This window comes from Equus quagga, chromosome 15 (assembly GCF_021613505.1).
Source record: "Equus quagga isolate Etosha38 chromosome 15, UCLA_HA_Equagga_1.0, whole genome shotgun sequence".
NCBI classification, from domain to species: Eukaryota; Metazoa; Chordata; class Mammalia; order Perissodactyla; family Equidae; genus Equus; species Equus quagga.
This window is the reverse complement of record NC_060281.1, coordinates 16,451,800-16,469,699: the sequence shown is the minus strand read 5'-3', so window position 1 is coordinate 16,469,699 and position 17,900 is coordinate 16,451,800. Positions and strand designations below refer to the sequence as shown.

At 36.6% G+C, this 17,900-nt stretch overlaps 1 protein-coding gene across 1 annotated transcript; it reads right to left on the bottom strand.

The window, feature by feature from the left end:
* Positions 1-646: 646 nt before the first annotated feature.
* LOC124226485 (cysteine-rich venom protein TEL1-like) lies at positions 647-14,739 on the bottom strand. The gene is made up of 8 exons (XM_046639814.1): positions 14,707-14,739; positions 12,155-12,213; positions 7,198-7,317; positions 5,298-5,388; positions 3,997-4,142; positions 2,781-2,875; positions 1,888-1,976; positions 647-774 (listed from the first exon to the last, which is right to left on the bottom strand). Exons 2-8 carry the CDS (start codon positions 12,206-12,208, stop codon positions 647-649), a joined length of 723 nt encoding a protein of 240 aa, XP_046495770.1. The 5' UTR covers positions 12,209-12,213; positions 14,707-14,739.
* Positions 14,740-17,900: the final 3,161 nt, after the last annotated feature.

The following is a 17,900-nucleotide window of genomic DNA, read 5'->3' as shown; positions in this document are numbered from 1 at the left end:
GGTTCATGGAATATGTACATGACTGCATTGCTGGGTTCTTTCTCTAGCGATGTGAACTCCCCTTCAATTGGGGAGGCCAAATCTATGAACTGGTTTAGATCCAGCACCTGGGTAAGTGTTTGTGAATTATCATTATGGCAACTTCTTTCACATTTCTGCCAACAAACTTAGATATGTATATATTTTTAATTATCATTGAGGTCAGTATATGCCCTATTATCTCTGGCCTACAGATGCCAACCAGAACAGAGCTCTTCAAGGATGCAGGTGCATATCCTCATCAATGCATTTTTTTTAAAGTCTTAGTGAAAAAAAGAATTTCTGAGCTGTTTTAAAAAAATTTGAGCATGTTTATTCATAAGAGTTACACAAAAGCTTTAAGTATGTTATCAATTATGATGACTAAATAATTTATTACAGTCAACATTACATTCATATCTATAGTTCACAGTTACTGAATTTACTGTTTTTATTACCTTTTAAAATTCAGATATTATCAAATTTAATTCATGAAAGAGGATGTATTCGATAGAAGACTTTTTCAAAACGTGTGAACTGATAAAAGAAGATATGAAACTTTTACAGTCATTTTTTTTTAAGGGAAGTCACTTTGCTCTTAAGAAGAAACTGCACCATTAAAGATGTTCTATCTTATTTCTGTGGGGCATTTGCAGGTGGCAGGGCAGCTTTCCATCATGTCTTTTGTAGCACAGCCGTGTTTTCCGACCAAGTCGTCACAATTTGAGTACTTATTCACATGCATGCAGGGATTGGCTAAAATGAAATAAAAGGCAAATAAAACGCTGCTTCTTGGATGAAACTATCAGTTACCCAAAACTGTATTATCTCAGGGAAAATCTACTTACTCTGGACATTCTGTTATTTAAAGTTCAGTACATAATAAGACGTAACAGTTTTAAACGGCTTAACAGACATACCTTATGTAGCAGATATAGAGTTTACACACCTAGAGCTTTATAAAATCAAATAAATTTTCCTGTCTTGTACCAATAAGGTGCACAGTAACAGAAATAACCTTAATTCCCAATATGTTTCAGGTGTTACTTATTTAGCCCAGTGTGTATATGTGTGTGTGTCTGTGTGCTATCATATCTGCTTGTGGGATGAGTGGATTGTACAAAGCGACAAGGGTACCAAACGGGGAACACAAATCCATCTCCCATTCCATTCAACAAACCACAGGAAGGAATAGCATCCTCTACTAGCAGTGGCTCTGATGTGTGTGTGTACTGTCTGGGGATTAACAGAAGACTAGCTGGAACCTTCAACATTTTCTTAAAATAGCCCCACACTCTTTTTTCAGGTGCCTGCTTCCAGTGAAATGCAGCTGTTAGGGAGCAATCAAGTGATGGAATTGGCAGAGTGTGTCTGAGTTCTGAATGTGTGTGCATATGTGTGTGTGTGAAAGAGAGGAAAGGGGTAGCCACTCTGTGGAGCACAACATTAAGTTTCTTTTTTACATATTCCCTTTTGTTTAGGGGCAAAACCAAATCAGGCCTGACCCTGTCTGATATTGTAGTTGGTTGGTTTCTATACTTTTGCCTTTTCCCTCCCTCACCGAGTAAAAGAAGGACTTAAAGGGAAACTTAATCTCCACTTTGGCTTGGGTTAACTTTGCTCTGAATGACTACCTCATGTCTGTATTGTTTTAGTCACCATTACTCTCAAATGGCAGCTGAACTTCCCACTTCATTTTTAGATCTGGTTTTATTGCCAAGGTCTAAAAGGTTGATGTAGGAAAAGGAAGACCCAGAAGCAGAATGGGGGCATATATCTATCAGGGCAGATTCTGAGACAGTCATCCTCAGTAAGGTCAGTGTCCATGTAGACATCACCAAGTAAAGATGCAGAATGGATATTACTTACTGCAAAGCCCATTATCACAATGATGAGGGCAGTCTCCACATGGTTCTCCTTTTTTATATGGGGTATTCATTCTTTTCACATAGTTTCCCCTGGCAATCAAAGTTTTGAAGGACAGAATTAGTGACAACAGTAAGGAATATAGGATTGTGCCATGGGAGTGGAATATACAGCAAGAGTCTCAAGAGCTTAGGAAAGAAGAGGAGGGATTTTTGAAGGGTGAAGCCACAGAGACAATTTCAAGGTAAATTGGTAGTATATAAATATATGCAGAAGAAAGGAGATGGGGTTCCATCTCCTACTCTACTGCCTTTACTCCCACTGCCTTTACAGAGGACCAAAGGCATGCAGCCAGAAGACAGGTTTGCAGTAAGGTTCCTAAGAATTTTTGGTATTAGCATCACGCAGACTATTACTTACTTCTTTATTAGATGAATTTGCTTTCATTGAGAATCTATTATGTGCCATGAACGATGCTAGACACTTAACAGAGCTTTTCATATTTAATCCTCAGAAAGATCCTACAAGAAATGTATTGCCACTGCTTCTTTATAGATAAGAAAAAAGGAGCTCCATGTTATTATGTTATTGGGGAACTGAAGGTCACACAACTAGTGAGTGGCAGAGCCAATGTTTGTATTTGAACCTTGTGGCCCCCAGAGCCCATTCTCTATACACCATGCTATCGATATCCCCATGGCTTTATCACCCCTGAGAATGCACTGCTTGTTGTTTCCTGTCTTTCCCAAGTCTCTCCATTCTTCAAAACCTGCCTTCAAGGCTCTCCATGAAGCTACCCTAAAACCTCAGATTGATGAAAGGGGTTGGATTATAGTTCAACGTGCAAGCCACTTGGCCTACTATATGCCCAAAAGGATCTCTTGCACTGTACTTACCCGGGGCAATACTGGCAAACATAGAAATACTTTAAAGTCTTGTGAGGACAGTAGGCTAATGCACAGCCGAGCTGGTGGGAAGTGGGCCAAACAAGCTGTAAGTGAAAAGTTTAAAATCAAGTCATTTTAATTAAATTTATAGTGTTCACACTGTTGGCTTTTTGTTTCTTAACTGCTTATTAGAAATCATCAATGAAGGGAATTTTAAAAGCTGAAAAGTATAGGCTTCAGATATTTTAAATTTCCCTATAAACTTGATGATTATTCTTTTAAAATCTCTCTTGCAACTATAGCGCTTCATTTAACATCGAAGGAAGCTTTATGCATTCATGATACCTTTGTTATAACAATGATTCATTCCCAAATTCATAAATATGTAGACAACGGAGTGTTGGGCAATGAGGAGAAAGTCACCTACAAGCAATTTGATTTTTGCAGGGAAAAGAAGAAAAAAAGCTTATTGTCGTTGTGTTTTTGTGCAGATAATCTCTGGTGCCCCAATATAACTTTTCTTTAATTTTAATATAATACAAAAATTATCTATTCAACAATTTTAAAAAGTGGATATATAAGGGGCTGGCCCCGTGGCCGAGCGGTTAAGGTCGCGCACTCCACTGTAGGCGGCCCAGTGTTTTGTCGGTTCGAATCCTGGGTGCGGACATGGCACCGCTCATCAAGCCACGCTGAGGTGGCGTCCCACATGCCACAACTAGAAGGACCCACAACTAAGAATATACAACTATGTACCGGGGGGCTTTGGGGAGAAAAAGGAAAAAATCAAATCTTTAAAAAAAAAAAAGTGGATATATAAGAGTCTAATATTGTTGATTATTTTTCTCTTTAGCATTTCATCCTGTGACTGGCCCAGAGAAAAGACTTCAAGACTTTTGTTTAAAGGTCATTTACTGTTGCTTAAATATAATCGAATTCATTTCATCACTTTACTTCCAGAACTATCATTTAAAAAAATCTGCTGTGGCAAATCAAGGTCACAATGATGAGATAAGTGTTTGTGGGTATCCAAGAAATAGTAGACAGATGCTTATGTATATTAACAGGTAGCACATACTTTATAAAGTAGAGGAGCTTTCATGCTCACATAAAGATTACATAGCTCAGATGACTGCTTGGCATTTCCACGATAAACTCAGGAGAAAAAGTAATTCTGGGATGGTAGAGGACAAGAAACATTAAGCTTTTGTCATTTCATTTTTACCTGGGTGTAATGGCCAATTTTAACATTTGCTCGAGTACGTCCAAATCCATATTTAAAATATTTAAGTTCCTCGTAAAAATATTGGATTACATCTGGCCAAGATTTGATACGACTGGACATGAGTATATTCTCCCCACAGCCAGCAACTAAAAATTAGAAAAAACAATGAACCAACAGTTAAACCACTAGTGAAGAATCCTCATTGAAAACTATTAAAACATTACATTTTAGTTTTGGGGATCAATATCACCTCCCAAAGATGTGCAGCCATCTTTCACCAACTGACCTATGGGAGATATCCAATTTCAATTTCAACAGCTTGGCTCTATGAATTGGAATCACTTTTCCTGCAACCTAGGAATAGCTCTTTTTTAAAGGTAAACAGTAATTCATTTTCAAACTGATTATGTAGTTTCATGCAATCACAGTCATCATTTTGGTAACACTAGTAAACTGATAAACACTGTGAATTGACAAGTATTGATTATCTGCTATGCCTTCGTGATATGCATACAGGGTATAGTCAAAAAAGTTTCAGACATAATTTTTATCCCTGGCTCTTCAGCTAAGGAAATAAGGGGAGCACATGTGAAGCAGAGAGCAAATAGATCAGATAGAGATGGGTTATCCAGTAGGAAAATGACAAAATCAAAGCCATGGATGCAAGAGTGACAATGGCATGTATGTGATGAGGTGGAGGCTGGCCAGATATTAGTAAAAACGAGTAAGATAGGTTGGAGTAGAATGGACAGGCAGAGTGGGGTGACCTGAGGACTTCGGAAGTTACATAGAGATTTAATTCTACATTAACACCACTTACACTTACGTTCTGGAAAGTTATACTGAAAGAAATGATTATTTTCACCAGGAGCTTGTGGTTTGGTAACTTTGACAATACTGTGTTAAGCGGGAGATTTTTTTGCATTTCAGGAATAAATTTGGCATGTGGCTAAATAAGGATGATGAGTATCTAAATAGACTTAACTTCAGAAAAAAGTACTTCAAACAATTTTTTGTTGTTTTCCTCCCTCATAGCTTTTGCCTTTGATCCCTACAGACTCATTTTACTTTTTTGACTTGGAGTAGCAGGAGTAAAGAGATTTTAGGACAAGAGTTTAAAAAAGATGGAAGGACAATAAGAAAAGAAGCAGGGTGTGTGTGTGACAGGTGATAAATCTAAAACCAACAGACAAAAATTAGATCACCTTTCTCAAACTGCCATGTTTGCTACTTCAATGATTTTTAGTTAATTTTTAGTTTTTATAAAATGACATATCATTCACTGGAGAAGCTTGACTTACAGCTAATTTTTCGTTTGGAGGAAGAACTGTGAGTCAGGGTGCACTTTTTTGCCCACTTTTCAGCATTCTTTGCAGCTTCATGATTCCACATCTTGAAATAAATGAAAAACATTTGGAAATGAAAATACGAAGCTTTCATGAGATAATGGAGATGTGGATGATTATATTGAAAACAAATGCCTATCTGATGAATTATTTTCCCGAATTTCTTATTTTTCCATTGTTCTAACAAAAGATACATTTCTTGCTTTCCTAAATGACTTAGTTACTAGGAAGTGTCTTTCTATATGTGGGTCACAGGTGAAACATTTTAGGAAAAAGAATAGCCATCTTCTTAGCAGGAAAATAAATATTTCAAAACCAAGGCTCACTCTTTTAGATAGACAATACAGGTGATAATTCTTTTTTTTTCTAGCTTGGGGCTATGGCTATTTAACTAGAAATGAGACTAAATATGTGCTGTTTCCCCCCCAAAATGTCTATTGCATCTGCAGTAGTCTTCATATGTTAATATACATTGGATGTTATAGTAAGCATTAGTAAGTTTGTGTTATACTAAATGAAATACAACGGTGTGAAGGACAAAATGTATGGAAAAATAAATGCTCACCCTTATCTCATATACAAAATAGAAAAAAATCTAGGAAAATCAATGCAAATAGGGATTTAGTATTATCGTAATTCAGACAAGCTAAGCCAAGATTACTAGCATTCCTTTAAAGGAAGAAAAAAAAAATGTCCCAAGCTAAGATGAGAAGAAATGTTCAGAATAGAGCAGACTTATCTTGTATCTTTGGGAAGGCAATTCCAATTACTTATTGCGGTCATGAGGTATTTATCCTGTGCATTTGGCACAACACACTTTCTCAGAAGTGAAGCTAGACATGAGACTCAGTGGAAAAATTCCTTCCCATAGCCTAGATTAAGAACCGACTGTCATAGAGTCGCAGAAATGGAATGAACCAGAAAGATAATAGATTCTATTTCCCATTAATTACAGGAATCCTTTCCAAAAAATACTCATTTTGACCATAATTGAAATATGTGTTCAGTACCTTCTAGGACAGCTCACTGTAGCATTAATTGCTACACAGATTTTTTTAATCTATTGAGGTATAGTATAGCCTCCAAATACCTATGATTTGTTGATTCTAGCTCAGCCCTTTGGGAAATCTAATTCATTTGTCATATAACAGTTTAAATACTTGAATTGAAAAGAGAAACGGGAACTAATTTCTATTTCGCATCCCATATGTTACTGGCATTTTATTTACATATTTAATATTTCTCTAATAATCCTCACAAAGATTGAACAAAGTTTGAAGTATCATTTCCACTAATAGCCAAGAAAGCTGAGGCTCCTCCAGATTAAGTAATTATCTTAGAGTCAACTATCATATCCTCCTGGGATATTCTTTATTTAGCCCAAATTATCTCCTACTTTATTGTGTTTGGGTTTCCAGGCTCTGCACCATGCTAATCGACATCTTCGGTATATGCTCTTTTTATTAATGTGTTGTCCAAATCTGTTCACATTATATAACATATGATCTGATCATGGCCAAAAAGAGTGGGACTCTCATATTCCAGACCTATATGCCATATTTTATTATACAGTTTAAGTTTTCATTTGTAGTTTGGCATCTAATTATTCAAGTTAGGTAATTTACAGGGTTTCTTCCACAACATTGGTCCATTAATTATATCTTCATCCTAGAATGATAGAATCAACATGTTCAGTTCAAACGCAGGGTGTTGCATTTAACCACCAGCCAATAGGTCAACTTTCTAGTGAAATAAACAGATTAGAGCATTTCACATATGTAGATCCTAGCTTAACGTCCATTGCTAAATGGTTAAATGCTAGTTGATAACGATCCATCAACATGACAAAACTTACCATTTTAAGCATGTTGGAAGCAGTGGGCTTCACCATCCTTCTCATGTCATTGTGTGTATTAACAATCTCCATTTGGATTGATAGATGACGGGTTGATAAAGAGGAAACTGAGATATCTGACTTTAAAATGAAGCAAAAAGTTACTAAGGACAATGTTACCATATTGAAAACCAAAGTAACAGAACTACAATTGCTTTATTTCAATGTGGAAGTTAATAAAAATGTTTAGCTTTGTGTTCTCTAGCTTTAACATCAAACTCACCCAGAGGGCTAGTTAATACACAATTACAGGCTCCACCCCCAGAGTTTCTGATTCAGGAAGACTGGGTGGGGTGAGAGAATTTGCCTTTCCAACAGGTTCTCAGGGACCATGCTTTGAGAATCAATAAGTAGTCTAACTCATAAAATTGCGTGGAACTTGGGCTTGTCCTTTTGAATATCACCATTTTTTGCCTTCAATAATAGATTAATTTGATCCATAAGACCTATTTACACACGATCCTATCCTATAACATGCAAGAATTTAAAGTCCTCATCATCGGCCTAATTAGCACCAGAAAATGCCAATAGAACAAAAAAATAGTTCCAACCTTTTACTCAAAAAGAGAATTTGAGCCATATGATATCTAACAAGAAATATCTACTCAAAATGCAGAGAATTTCAGGCTTAAAAAACCACAGAGAAATGTAAGAAGGCTATAGTAGATCCAGATATTATTTAGATTAAACAATATGAGTGGCATTCTGGGGTGTCTCCGCCAACTGTATTCAGTATCTTATAGAGATTATGAGTTGTGTGCATACTTATGTTTAAACCACCCTCAGAAATTATCCTTTTCTATCTAAATAAGAGCATAACTAAGGGGCAACATATTTTTTAAAAATGGAAAAATTACTCATTAAAAATTATGGACTGAAAAAGCTGAAAGAAACCCCAGAAATCATTTAGTAGATGCTGTGCTGGTTCTTCTCTATTTGCTGTACTGCCCAACCTGTGTACTGCCCATCCTTCTGTGCCCTGACCTGTGGGCTGGAGCTGACCTTTCTGGTCTGCACGCCCTGGGCTCACTTGTCTTACTCAGGCTTTCTGGATAGAGTGAATCAAAGGGAGGCACTGTAGGAAAATAGAGGGTTGAGATGGGGTAGAGGTCAGCACATTTCTTGCCACTCCCTTCCTACTTCTGCACTCCATCTCTGGAGTAGATATCTCCATTCTTGATCCCATTTTTTTGGCTTCAAACTCCATAACATTATTTCTTCCTCTAGTCCCTGAGGCCTAGCAGTGGAAAGGCTTTCCACTGCTGCTGGTCTCTACCTTTGTTCCTTCAACCCTGTTCCTTCCTCTACAAATATCGCTTCATTAATGCTCATGCACTGAAAACATTTGGGTTGAAAAAAGAAATGGTAATGATGTGACATGATGGAGGTGTTAGCTAAAGCTATGGTGGTTATCATTTGTAATATATAAGTGTAACAAATCAACATGTTGTACAATTATGTGTATGTGTCAATTATATCTCAATAAATTTGGAACAAAAGAAAATATCTGTGTTGAATTCTGATCCTTATCTAGACTCTGAGAGAAAGAAGTGCCTTGTTTTACCCAGGAAAGAACAGATTCAGAAAGGTTGACTGGATTATGGAGAATCTCTTTTTTCATTATATCCAGAAACCAATTAATTTAAACTTAGAAGTGCAAATTAATAAACAGATAACATACCGTTTATGCTTATAGGCTCTCATTTAATAATGACGGCAACATATGGAAGCTACCATTGTTTTTTCGAAAACAGCTTACCACATTAAGCATTTTGCTATCAGTGTGCTCATATGTCTTTTTTATTTCTTGGATTTGCTAATAACATCTTTTGACTCACTGATCAAACCCAAAGAAAGTATTTGGCAAAAAAACCCCACTAAAGGCGTTCTGAAAATACAGTTTCAGAGGATCACAAGCATTTGAGTATAAGTACATCACTAAAGCTGGGCAAGTTTGCTTAAATAACTGAATTAGTGTCTAATTTCTTTGCACTAATGCATCCTTTTACTCAGACATCACCTCACATTGACCTTCTCATATCCACTAGTATTGCTTTTCCAATCACACCATTACCAAACACAAAGCAGCAAGAATAGTCCCTGATGTTTTAAAGTGCTATGTGAATAACAAGAGGGCAGAAGGCCAAACGTGCTCTTAAAGTTATAGCTCACACGATTAAGAAGCCAAAAGCAAATGATAACTGAGACCCTTGAATGTGCAATGGGTTTCCTGGAAGCCAACACTGTGAGTACTAAGCAGCAGACCCATCACACTCAGCCTTGGGGATATTCATAACATTCATTAATATATTGTCACATTTTCTTTCCCTGTATCTTAAAAAAGCTGTGAAAGAATTTTAATTTCTACACTTTATGGAAGTACTATTATATAATTTGTTTCTCAAAGCACCCCATTGTGGTAAGAATTATCATCTCCACTGGAAAAAATGAAGAAATTAAGGTTCAGAGATATTCTAGACTAAATAAATCACTCCTTAATGGACACTGCTCAGAATAAATGGCAGGATTGACTAAAACTCTATGCCCATTTTATAGATGAGGACCCTGGAAATTAGACATGTTAAAAATCTCTTATCTAAACTTACAAAATCAGTGAGCAAAAATGCCAGAATGTGAACAAATTCTTTTGACACTAAATAAATCCTAGGGTCTTTCCAGGTCAAGAGACTGGCACCTACAATGCAATGATCACTTAGGAAATAGCACTTCTAAACTTTAGCTAAAATTCTTCTTCCCATGTGCTGATACTAATCTACCTACATGGTGCACAAAGATGGTAACCAACTATGGAAAACTTGTTTTTCCTTATCTTCTTTTGAGAAATATGGAAGATGCTTTCTTCTTTTTGTTTTACTCAAATAACTTCCTAGTCTGGTAAAAGCTTCAGTTCTTTAGAAGTCAAACTCACTATCCCTTTAAATAAATACAGAAGTCAAATTATGATAATCACTAAACTTCAAGGGTATAAAATTGCCTTCCTTTTTCCTGGTACACCACCTAACCTACTTGTTCTTATAGTCAAGGAGGGTAAGAGGAAGTAGAAATTTACGGGGCAGATCTTTCATTTCTTCGAGTTTCCTCTTTTAGCAAGGAGCGGGATATAGCCTATTTTTCTAAAATCTTGTATCTTTCTCTACTTGTTCACTTTCCACTTGTTTCTCAACCTACTACATTCTGTCTTCTGTCCCCACAACCCTACTGAACTGGCATTTGCTGAGACCATCACAACCTCATCAATGGTAAATATAATGGAAACTTTTCATTCCTTATGCTATTTGTCTCAGTAGCATTGGGAAATGTTGCGTACATCTTTCTTCTTGAATCACTTTCCCCTTGACTTTTGTGATGTTGCTATTTCTTCTTCTCAGTCTCCTTCCCTTTAAGCTTCCCTTCCTCTGGCTCACCCTTCAATCTTGGTATTCTTCAGTATTCTTTCCTTTTTTACTTTATACACTTTCCACCTTTGCAGTTTCGGTGTCACTTATATGCTGATAACCCCCAAACCTCTACCTCCAGCTCAGATCTCATTCACGCCTCGCCCGAAACCTACCTGCGCCAGATAAATTCATCCTTGGCTCCCTTCTATGCCTGATCATCATCAGGTGCCCTCTATTCTAGTGAATGGCATCACCAGTGACCCAGTGATGCAAACCAGATGTTGTCACCCTCTCCTCGCATCTCATGTCTAATCAATCTCGGAATCCTGTAGCTTCTACTTTGGAATTAGATCCTCATTCCCATAATCAAGCACAGGCCACTATCATAACATTTCACTTACATTACTGAGCAAGTTCCCAACGAGTCTCCCTGCCTCCTGTGTTGCCCTCTGTCATACGATAGAGTGGTCTTTCTGAAATGCAAATCTGACTCTATCTGTCTCTAATTTGAACGCTTCCTGATTGCTTAGGTCTGATAAGACTGGAGCCTCCTCTTACAACTCCAGCTTCATCCCACAGTTCATCTCTTCTAACTCCACCAAACATGACTGTCTCTTACTTCTTCATACTCCAAACTGGCTTCTGCTCAAACTCTCATGCTCTCTCTCTTATCTGTCACACTTCAGACCTGATATAACCTTTTCCTCAAATACTTCCCTTTTCCATCTCTCTCCTCTCTCCTCACTGGTCTAAATTCTACTAATTGTATTATCATCAGGACTAGATGAGATGATAAATACAAAGTGCTTAGAATTTTTTAAAAATAGCAAATGTTCAGTAATAATGTTCTTTGAAGCCCCATAGGTACCTTTGCAATGCACTTATCATACTTTTAAAATTGCCTGTTGACCCATAAATCCTCTACTACTCTGAAGTGTTATGTGAGCAGTAGCAAGTTAATCTTATTTATTGCTCCATCCCTAGCATCTAGCAAGTGTCTGGTATAGTAGACATTAAATATGTGGTTGTTGAATTGAACTAAATTGAAATGGAGTGAGCTAAACTTTGGAAGCCAAAATTATACTTTCATTTTTGAACTGTTGCTGTTTAGGACTTTGTAATATCAAATATACACTTTTGTAGGTCTAGAAACTATATCTTCAAGCATATGTTAAATTCTTCAACTGAATAAGCTACTCATGATAAAAATGGATTTCTATAAGGCAAGCAGTGAGTTACTTTATGCTTCTGATTCATGCTATACTTCACATTTGATGCTCACTGCTGACCTACTGTCTATTGCTTAGTAGTTTTAACCAGTAAGAAAGTTATTGATTACTGTGAATATATGCATTGGTGAGAACCAAGGTGTATTATATGACCAGAGAAGATTTCCTTTTGCTCCCCATCCCAGGAGATTTGCAAACATCATCTTTGTCTGTGTAACATTCACCATGAGTAATGGGTAAGGCAGCCTTATTATTAGAGCTTAAAATCTATCTTCTAAGTCAAATCCTTACCATTCCTGCAGCTTGTTGCAGCACTAACATGAAGCATATGACCACCAACACCATTGTCTCTGAGAAGAAATGAAGCATTAATGAGATTTATGAGTACATAGAAATAGGTTACTTTATGAACAAAATTATTATAATATTAAGAAATGGACTCATATAACTTTTTGCAGAGATTTTGTAGAATATAAGAACAGATTTTCTTGGTCAGATGAACAGTTTTTCTCAATGAAAGTCAATCTCACCCTTTACCTACAAATGCAGGCTTTATTCTTGTGTTACCCATTGCTAGGTTGGAACCCAGGAATTCTTCTTAATACCTTTAGAAAGACAAGAATTTGAGACCTAACCAAAGGAGAAGTTGATCTGTAATAATTCATATCATTGATGAGCGTCTCCAGTTGGAGGAAGTTAGTTTAAAACCTTGTCTTAAAAAATTTCTCTCTTGGTCATTATACTTTTTAATGTACCAGAGAACAAAGCAAGTTGCAGATTTGCAAGATTGTACGCTAAAGTTATACAAGTGAATACTCCAAAGAGTGATGGATTTATATCTCCATCACACTCTTACTCTTAGTCCATATAATTCTCCACTGTTATTACTATTATTAAAAAATTTCCAAGTGTTACTTTTATAACAATTCTTTTATTTTAGAAGTTATTTCTTAAAACACCTTTTTCCCATTAAATTTTGCTCTAATTCTTCTTTATGACTATTAAGTATTAATGTTGGCTATCATTGTCCCATTGGGGATCCTGTCCGAAAAGTTGGACAGCCTGCCCCCTTCAACCAATTTGTGTATGACATGGTTTTGACTATCCTCCGTTCCCTAATATCTTTGTTCTGAATATACTGCAGTTTATCTCTACTCCCCATTAAAAAGTGTTAAGTCAAATATGAGTACAATATGCCATGCATGATTCATCTTTTGGTTTATTTGGTATATTGGACCAAGGCAATGCTGAAAAAAATATTTGATATAAACCCTAATAATTAATACACTCCCATCTACTAGCTGTAAAGTTGAGAATAAAATTAAAGACTACAAAAGTTTTATTCCCACTGTAGACAGCTCTTATTATTAAATAATGCAGCAAATGTTTTACCTGAAATGAGCAGATGGGAAGGAAAAGATGTTTCTATGTCCAAAGAGAGATGAACTTATTTTGTTCCTCAGAACAGCAGTATATATATGAAACACAAATCACTTCTCTTTCCTGTTTGGTTACTCTGAATTGTACAAGGTAGTAGTAACGTGTGACGGTGAAAACCTCCCCTAAAAGATCTTATCACCTGCTTCAGTACTAAATAAGCCCAATATTGAGTTCTAAAGAAGAATTCAGTTAATAATTGCAGTTCTGCTGTAATTAGGGTTAACAATGTTAGTAATGATAGGTTAGGGAAGACAAGTTTTACGACAATGGTCTAGAGAATATAATACAATTTAACTAGATAGAGACGTATGTATTTTTTCTCAAAAGCATTCCATGGAATTAGTAACTAATTAGCATTCAGTAAATTGCCCTTGTGTCGTCTAAGCATGATATAAGGCATATTAAAAAAAAACCTCATGTTATGTTCCATTATTAAAATCATTCATACAATCTGAGATTTAATGAATGCAGGAAAATAATTTTTACCTTATTTTTATCATCAAATGCCACTATATTGAAATAATGCGTTCAAATAATTTTCTAGAAATACAGTATCATAATTTGCTGAAAGAAAAGATCTCCCAAATACATCAAAGGGGGAAAAATGAGTTTGACATATGTAATAAATTTATTCTAAAAACTGTTAATTTTTCATGCTTTCATTAAAAAATAGTTTTCCTCCAAGATTGTGTTAATCTAGATTGGAAAGGCAGCCACAATAGTGTTTTAGGGAGTGGTCTCTGCAGCCAGTCGCCCTTGTTCATATCCCAGCTTCACCGCTCACTAACCAAGAAAACATAAGCAAGTGATATATTTTCCTCGTGCCTCAATTTTCTCAACTGTAAAATGGGGTAATCTTAATAACCATGAGATGTTAGAGTTATTATGAAATAAGTTAATTCAGCTGAAACTCTTAGGGCTTGCAATATTGTAGGCACTTAGTGACCGTTATTATTATCTTTCACTAATTTTTAATTAATTAATTTATTAGTAACACTGGACAAAGCAAGATACTATGGAGTATGGAAAGAACTATATGGGGGGGATGGCCCCAGGCCATAGTGGTTAAGTTTCCCGTGCTCTGCTTCAGCGTCCAGGGTTCACGGTTTGGATATTGGTGCCAACCTACACCACTCTTCAGCCATGCTGTGGCAGTGACCCACATACAAAATAGAAGAAGACTGGCACAGATATTAGCTCAGGGGTAATCCTCCTTAGGAAAAAAAAAAGAAAGAAGTATATGTGGAAGAAGTGATAGCAACCTGGTAGCATAAGATGTTCCTCCTTTTTATTCCCCTTTTTAATCAACAAATTAGACAATCATACATAAACAAAGGCACCTTTGTGGATATTTTGGAACCTAGGACTTTTACTCCAAGAGTCCAGAGAGGAATTTCACTTACCAATGCAGCTGGTAAGAGACAGACAAACCTCCATCTGAGCTGTGGAACCAGCGGAGCCAACAAAACTGCCTAGACCCCTCTTGCCACAGTTGGGCAAAAAGTCAGGTGGCTTACGCCTAAGCAGGCACTCATGTACGAGCCAGTGCAGAAGTCTAGCCTTCCCGAAGGGAGACTCTAGCACAACACTGGAGGAAAAAGAAAAAATAGGAATCTAGTCACAGTGGAGTTGGTAACAGAAACTTTCTTGGCACCTCCCTTCCCCTAAGGAAACACTGTAGGGAGCTGATTTATCCAGCAGAAGCGATCTCTCCCGCAGGGAAAAAGGAAAGTGGTGCGTGACAACCCAGCTACCCTAGCTGGGCGGGATGCGGCTGGAGAAACCCATTTCTCCCCACCAGCACCTGGAGTAGTAAGGTGGGAGCTTTAGCCTGGGGGGACAGAGGACATTGGGAAAGAGGCAGATAAGAATTTCAAACAGTGTTAAAGGGATTGTGCTCAGCAGAAATTCTACCCACCAATGTCTCGGGGTGCCATCCCTGGAAATCTCCCTACCAGGTCCATGGGCACCCCCAATGCACCAAATGCTAAACCCACATCGCCTTCAACTCTACTGGCAGCTTTTTGTGCGTGCTCCCCAGTGCACCTGTGAGAAGGTACTCTGGAAAACTGGGAGCATAGTCAGTAAAGAGGCCGCAGTTGATGGGCAAGGGATAAACTACAAAGTTGAGCTATAGCGCCACCTTCTGGAAAACAACAGAGGATTCCAAAGCCAGCTGGGTGAATTAAAAGAACCAGAATAGACACAAAAGATTAAAAATTCACCCTCAAGGGGAAACAAGAAAAGTGCAGCAGATACAGTTTCACAAAAACTGAAAAAAACACACCTCACATAATAGAAATAAAACTCCATCTGCTGAAGACAATGGATAAAGAGTTGAAGAAGTGTCTGCTACTTCAAAGGGAAAGCAGAAATGCATAACTACAAGTAACAAGAAAAATCAAGATAATATGGCATCACACAAAGAAAATAACAATAATTCTCCAGAAATTGACGTCAAAGACATGGAATATTGTGATATAACCAATAAAGAATCCAAAATAACTGGTATGAAGAAACTCAATGAGTTATGGAAAACTCAGAAAGAAAATTCTGTGAAATCAGGAATAAAATATGAACAAAATGACTTCTTTACCAAAGGGATTGCAATTGCAAAAAAGAAACAAGTATAAATTCTGGAGATGAAGAAATCAACAAATGAGATGAAGAATGCAATAGAGAGCATCTGTAGCAGGGCAGAGCAAATGGAAGGAATAGTAAATGAATTAGAGGATAGGAATTTTGAAATTGTAGTTAGAAGAGAAAAAGAAACTAAAATTAAAAAGAGTGAGAAAGCCTACCAGAGTTATTAGATTCCATCAGAGAGATAAATATCAGAATAATCGGAAATGTAGGAGAAGAGAAAAAGGGTGCAGAAAGTATATTTAAAGAAATAATAGCTGAGGGCTTCTCAAACCTGGAGAAAGACAGAATTATAAGTCCACGAAACTAATAGGACATCTTATCATCTCAATGCAAGAAGATCTCCAAGATATGTTATAATGAAACTGTCAAAAATCAATGGTAAAGAAAGAATCCCAAAGGCAGCCACAGGGAAAAAAAGGTAACCTACAAAGGAACCCCTTTAGACCATCAGCAGATTTCTCAGCAGAAACTCTACAGCCCAGGAGAGAGTGGAATGACATGTTGAAAATGTTGAAAGATAAAAATTGCTAGCCAAGAACACTTTCCCTGGCAAAGTTATCCTTCAGATATAAAGGAGAAATAAAGGCTTTCCCAGACAAACAAAAGCTGACCGAGTTCACTACCACTAAACCTGCATACAAGAAATGCTGAAAGGAGTTCTTCAAGCTGAAATGAAAAGACGCTAATTGGTGATATGAAAGTACACAGTACATTGGTAATAGTGAAAAATGTACAGTCAGACTTAGAAAAATGTAACTCTATATTAGGATAGTGTACTAACCACTCAACTATTGTATAAAAGTTGAAGGAAAAGAGTAGTAAAAAAAACTATAGCTACTATAAACTGCTAACAAATACAACATAAAAAGTGGTAGATTATGACATCAGTAACATGAAAGGGAGGAGGAAAATGCTGAAGCCTTCATAGGCGATTGAAGATAAGCTGCTATCAGTTGAAAATGGATTATTTTATTTATAAAATGTTTTATGTAAACCCCATGGTAACCACAAAACAAAAACCGAGAGTAGGTCCACAAAAGACAAATAAAGAGGAACAAATCATATCACCATGGAAAACAACCAATCTACAAAGGTAGGCAGAAAAAGAGGGAAAAAGAAACATTGGAAATACAAAACAATCAGAAAGTGATTAATAAGATGGCATTAGTAAGTCTTTACATATCAATTATTACTCTAAGTGTAAATGGATTGAATTTGCCAAGCAAAAGGCACAGAGTGACTGGACAGATAAAAAAGAAGCCTCAATTATATGCTGCTAAAAGAGACCCAATTCAGAATTAAGGATCCACATAGACTGAAAGTGAAAAAGTGGAAAAAGATATCCCATGCAAGTGGAAACCAAAAGAAAGCAGGGGTAGATATACTTATATCAGACAAGATAAAATTTAAGACAAAAACAGTAAGAAGAGACAAGGAAGGTTATTATATAATGGTTCATCATATACAAATCTATAAATGTGATATACCATATTAATAGAATGAAAGAAAAAAATCGTATGATCATCTCAATAAATACAGAAAAAGCATTTGACAAATACAACATCCCTTCATGATAAAAACTCTCAACAGTTGGGTATAGAAGGAACATACCTCAACATAGCAAAGACCATATATGACAAACCCACATTTATTATACTCAATGGAGAAAATTAAAAGCCTTTCTTCTAAAATCAGAAACAAGACAAGGGTGACCACTCTCAACTCTTATTCAACATTGTACTGGAAGTCCTAGCTAGAGCAATCAGGCAAGACAAAGAAGTAAAAGGCATCCAAATCAGAAAGGAAGAAGTAAAATTATTGCTATTTGCAGATGATATCATCTTACATACTGAAAATTCCAAAGGCTCAACTAAAAAACTGTTGGATCAAATCAATGAATTCAGTAAAATTCAAGAATATAAAATCAATACAAGGAATCAGTTGCATTTCT

Bases quoted from the DNA above. Each gene is read 5' to 3' on its own strand.
- LOC124226485 (XM_046639814.1), bottom strand. From the start codon at position 12,208: ATGGTGTTGGTGGTCATATGCTTCATGTTAGTGCTGCAACAAGCTGCA. The intron at 1,977-2,780 runs GTAAGTACAGTG...TTTGATTGCCAG, and splicing joins GTTTGCCAGTATTGCCCCGG to GGGAAACTATGTGAAAAGAA. The intron at 775-1,887 runs GTAAGTAATATC...ATTTCATTTTAG, and splicing joins TTGTGATAATGGGCTTTGCA to CCAATCCCTGCATGCATGTG.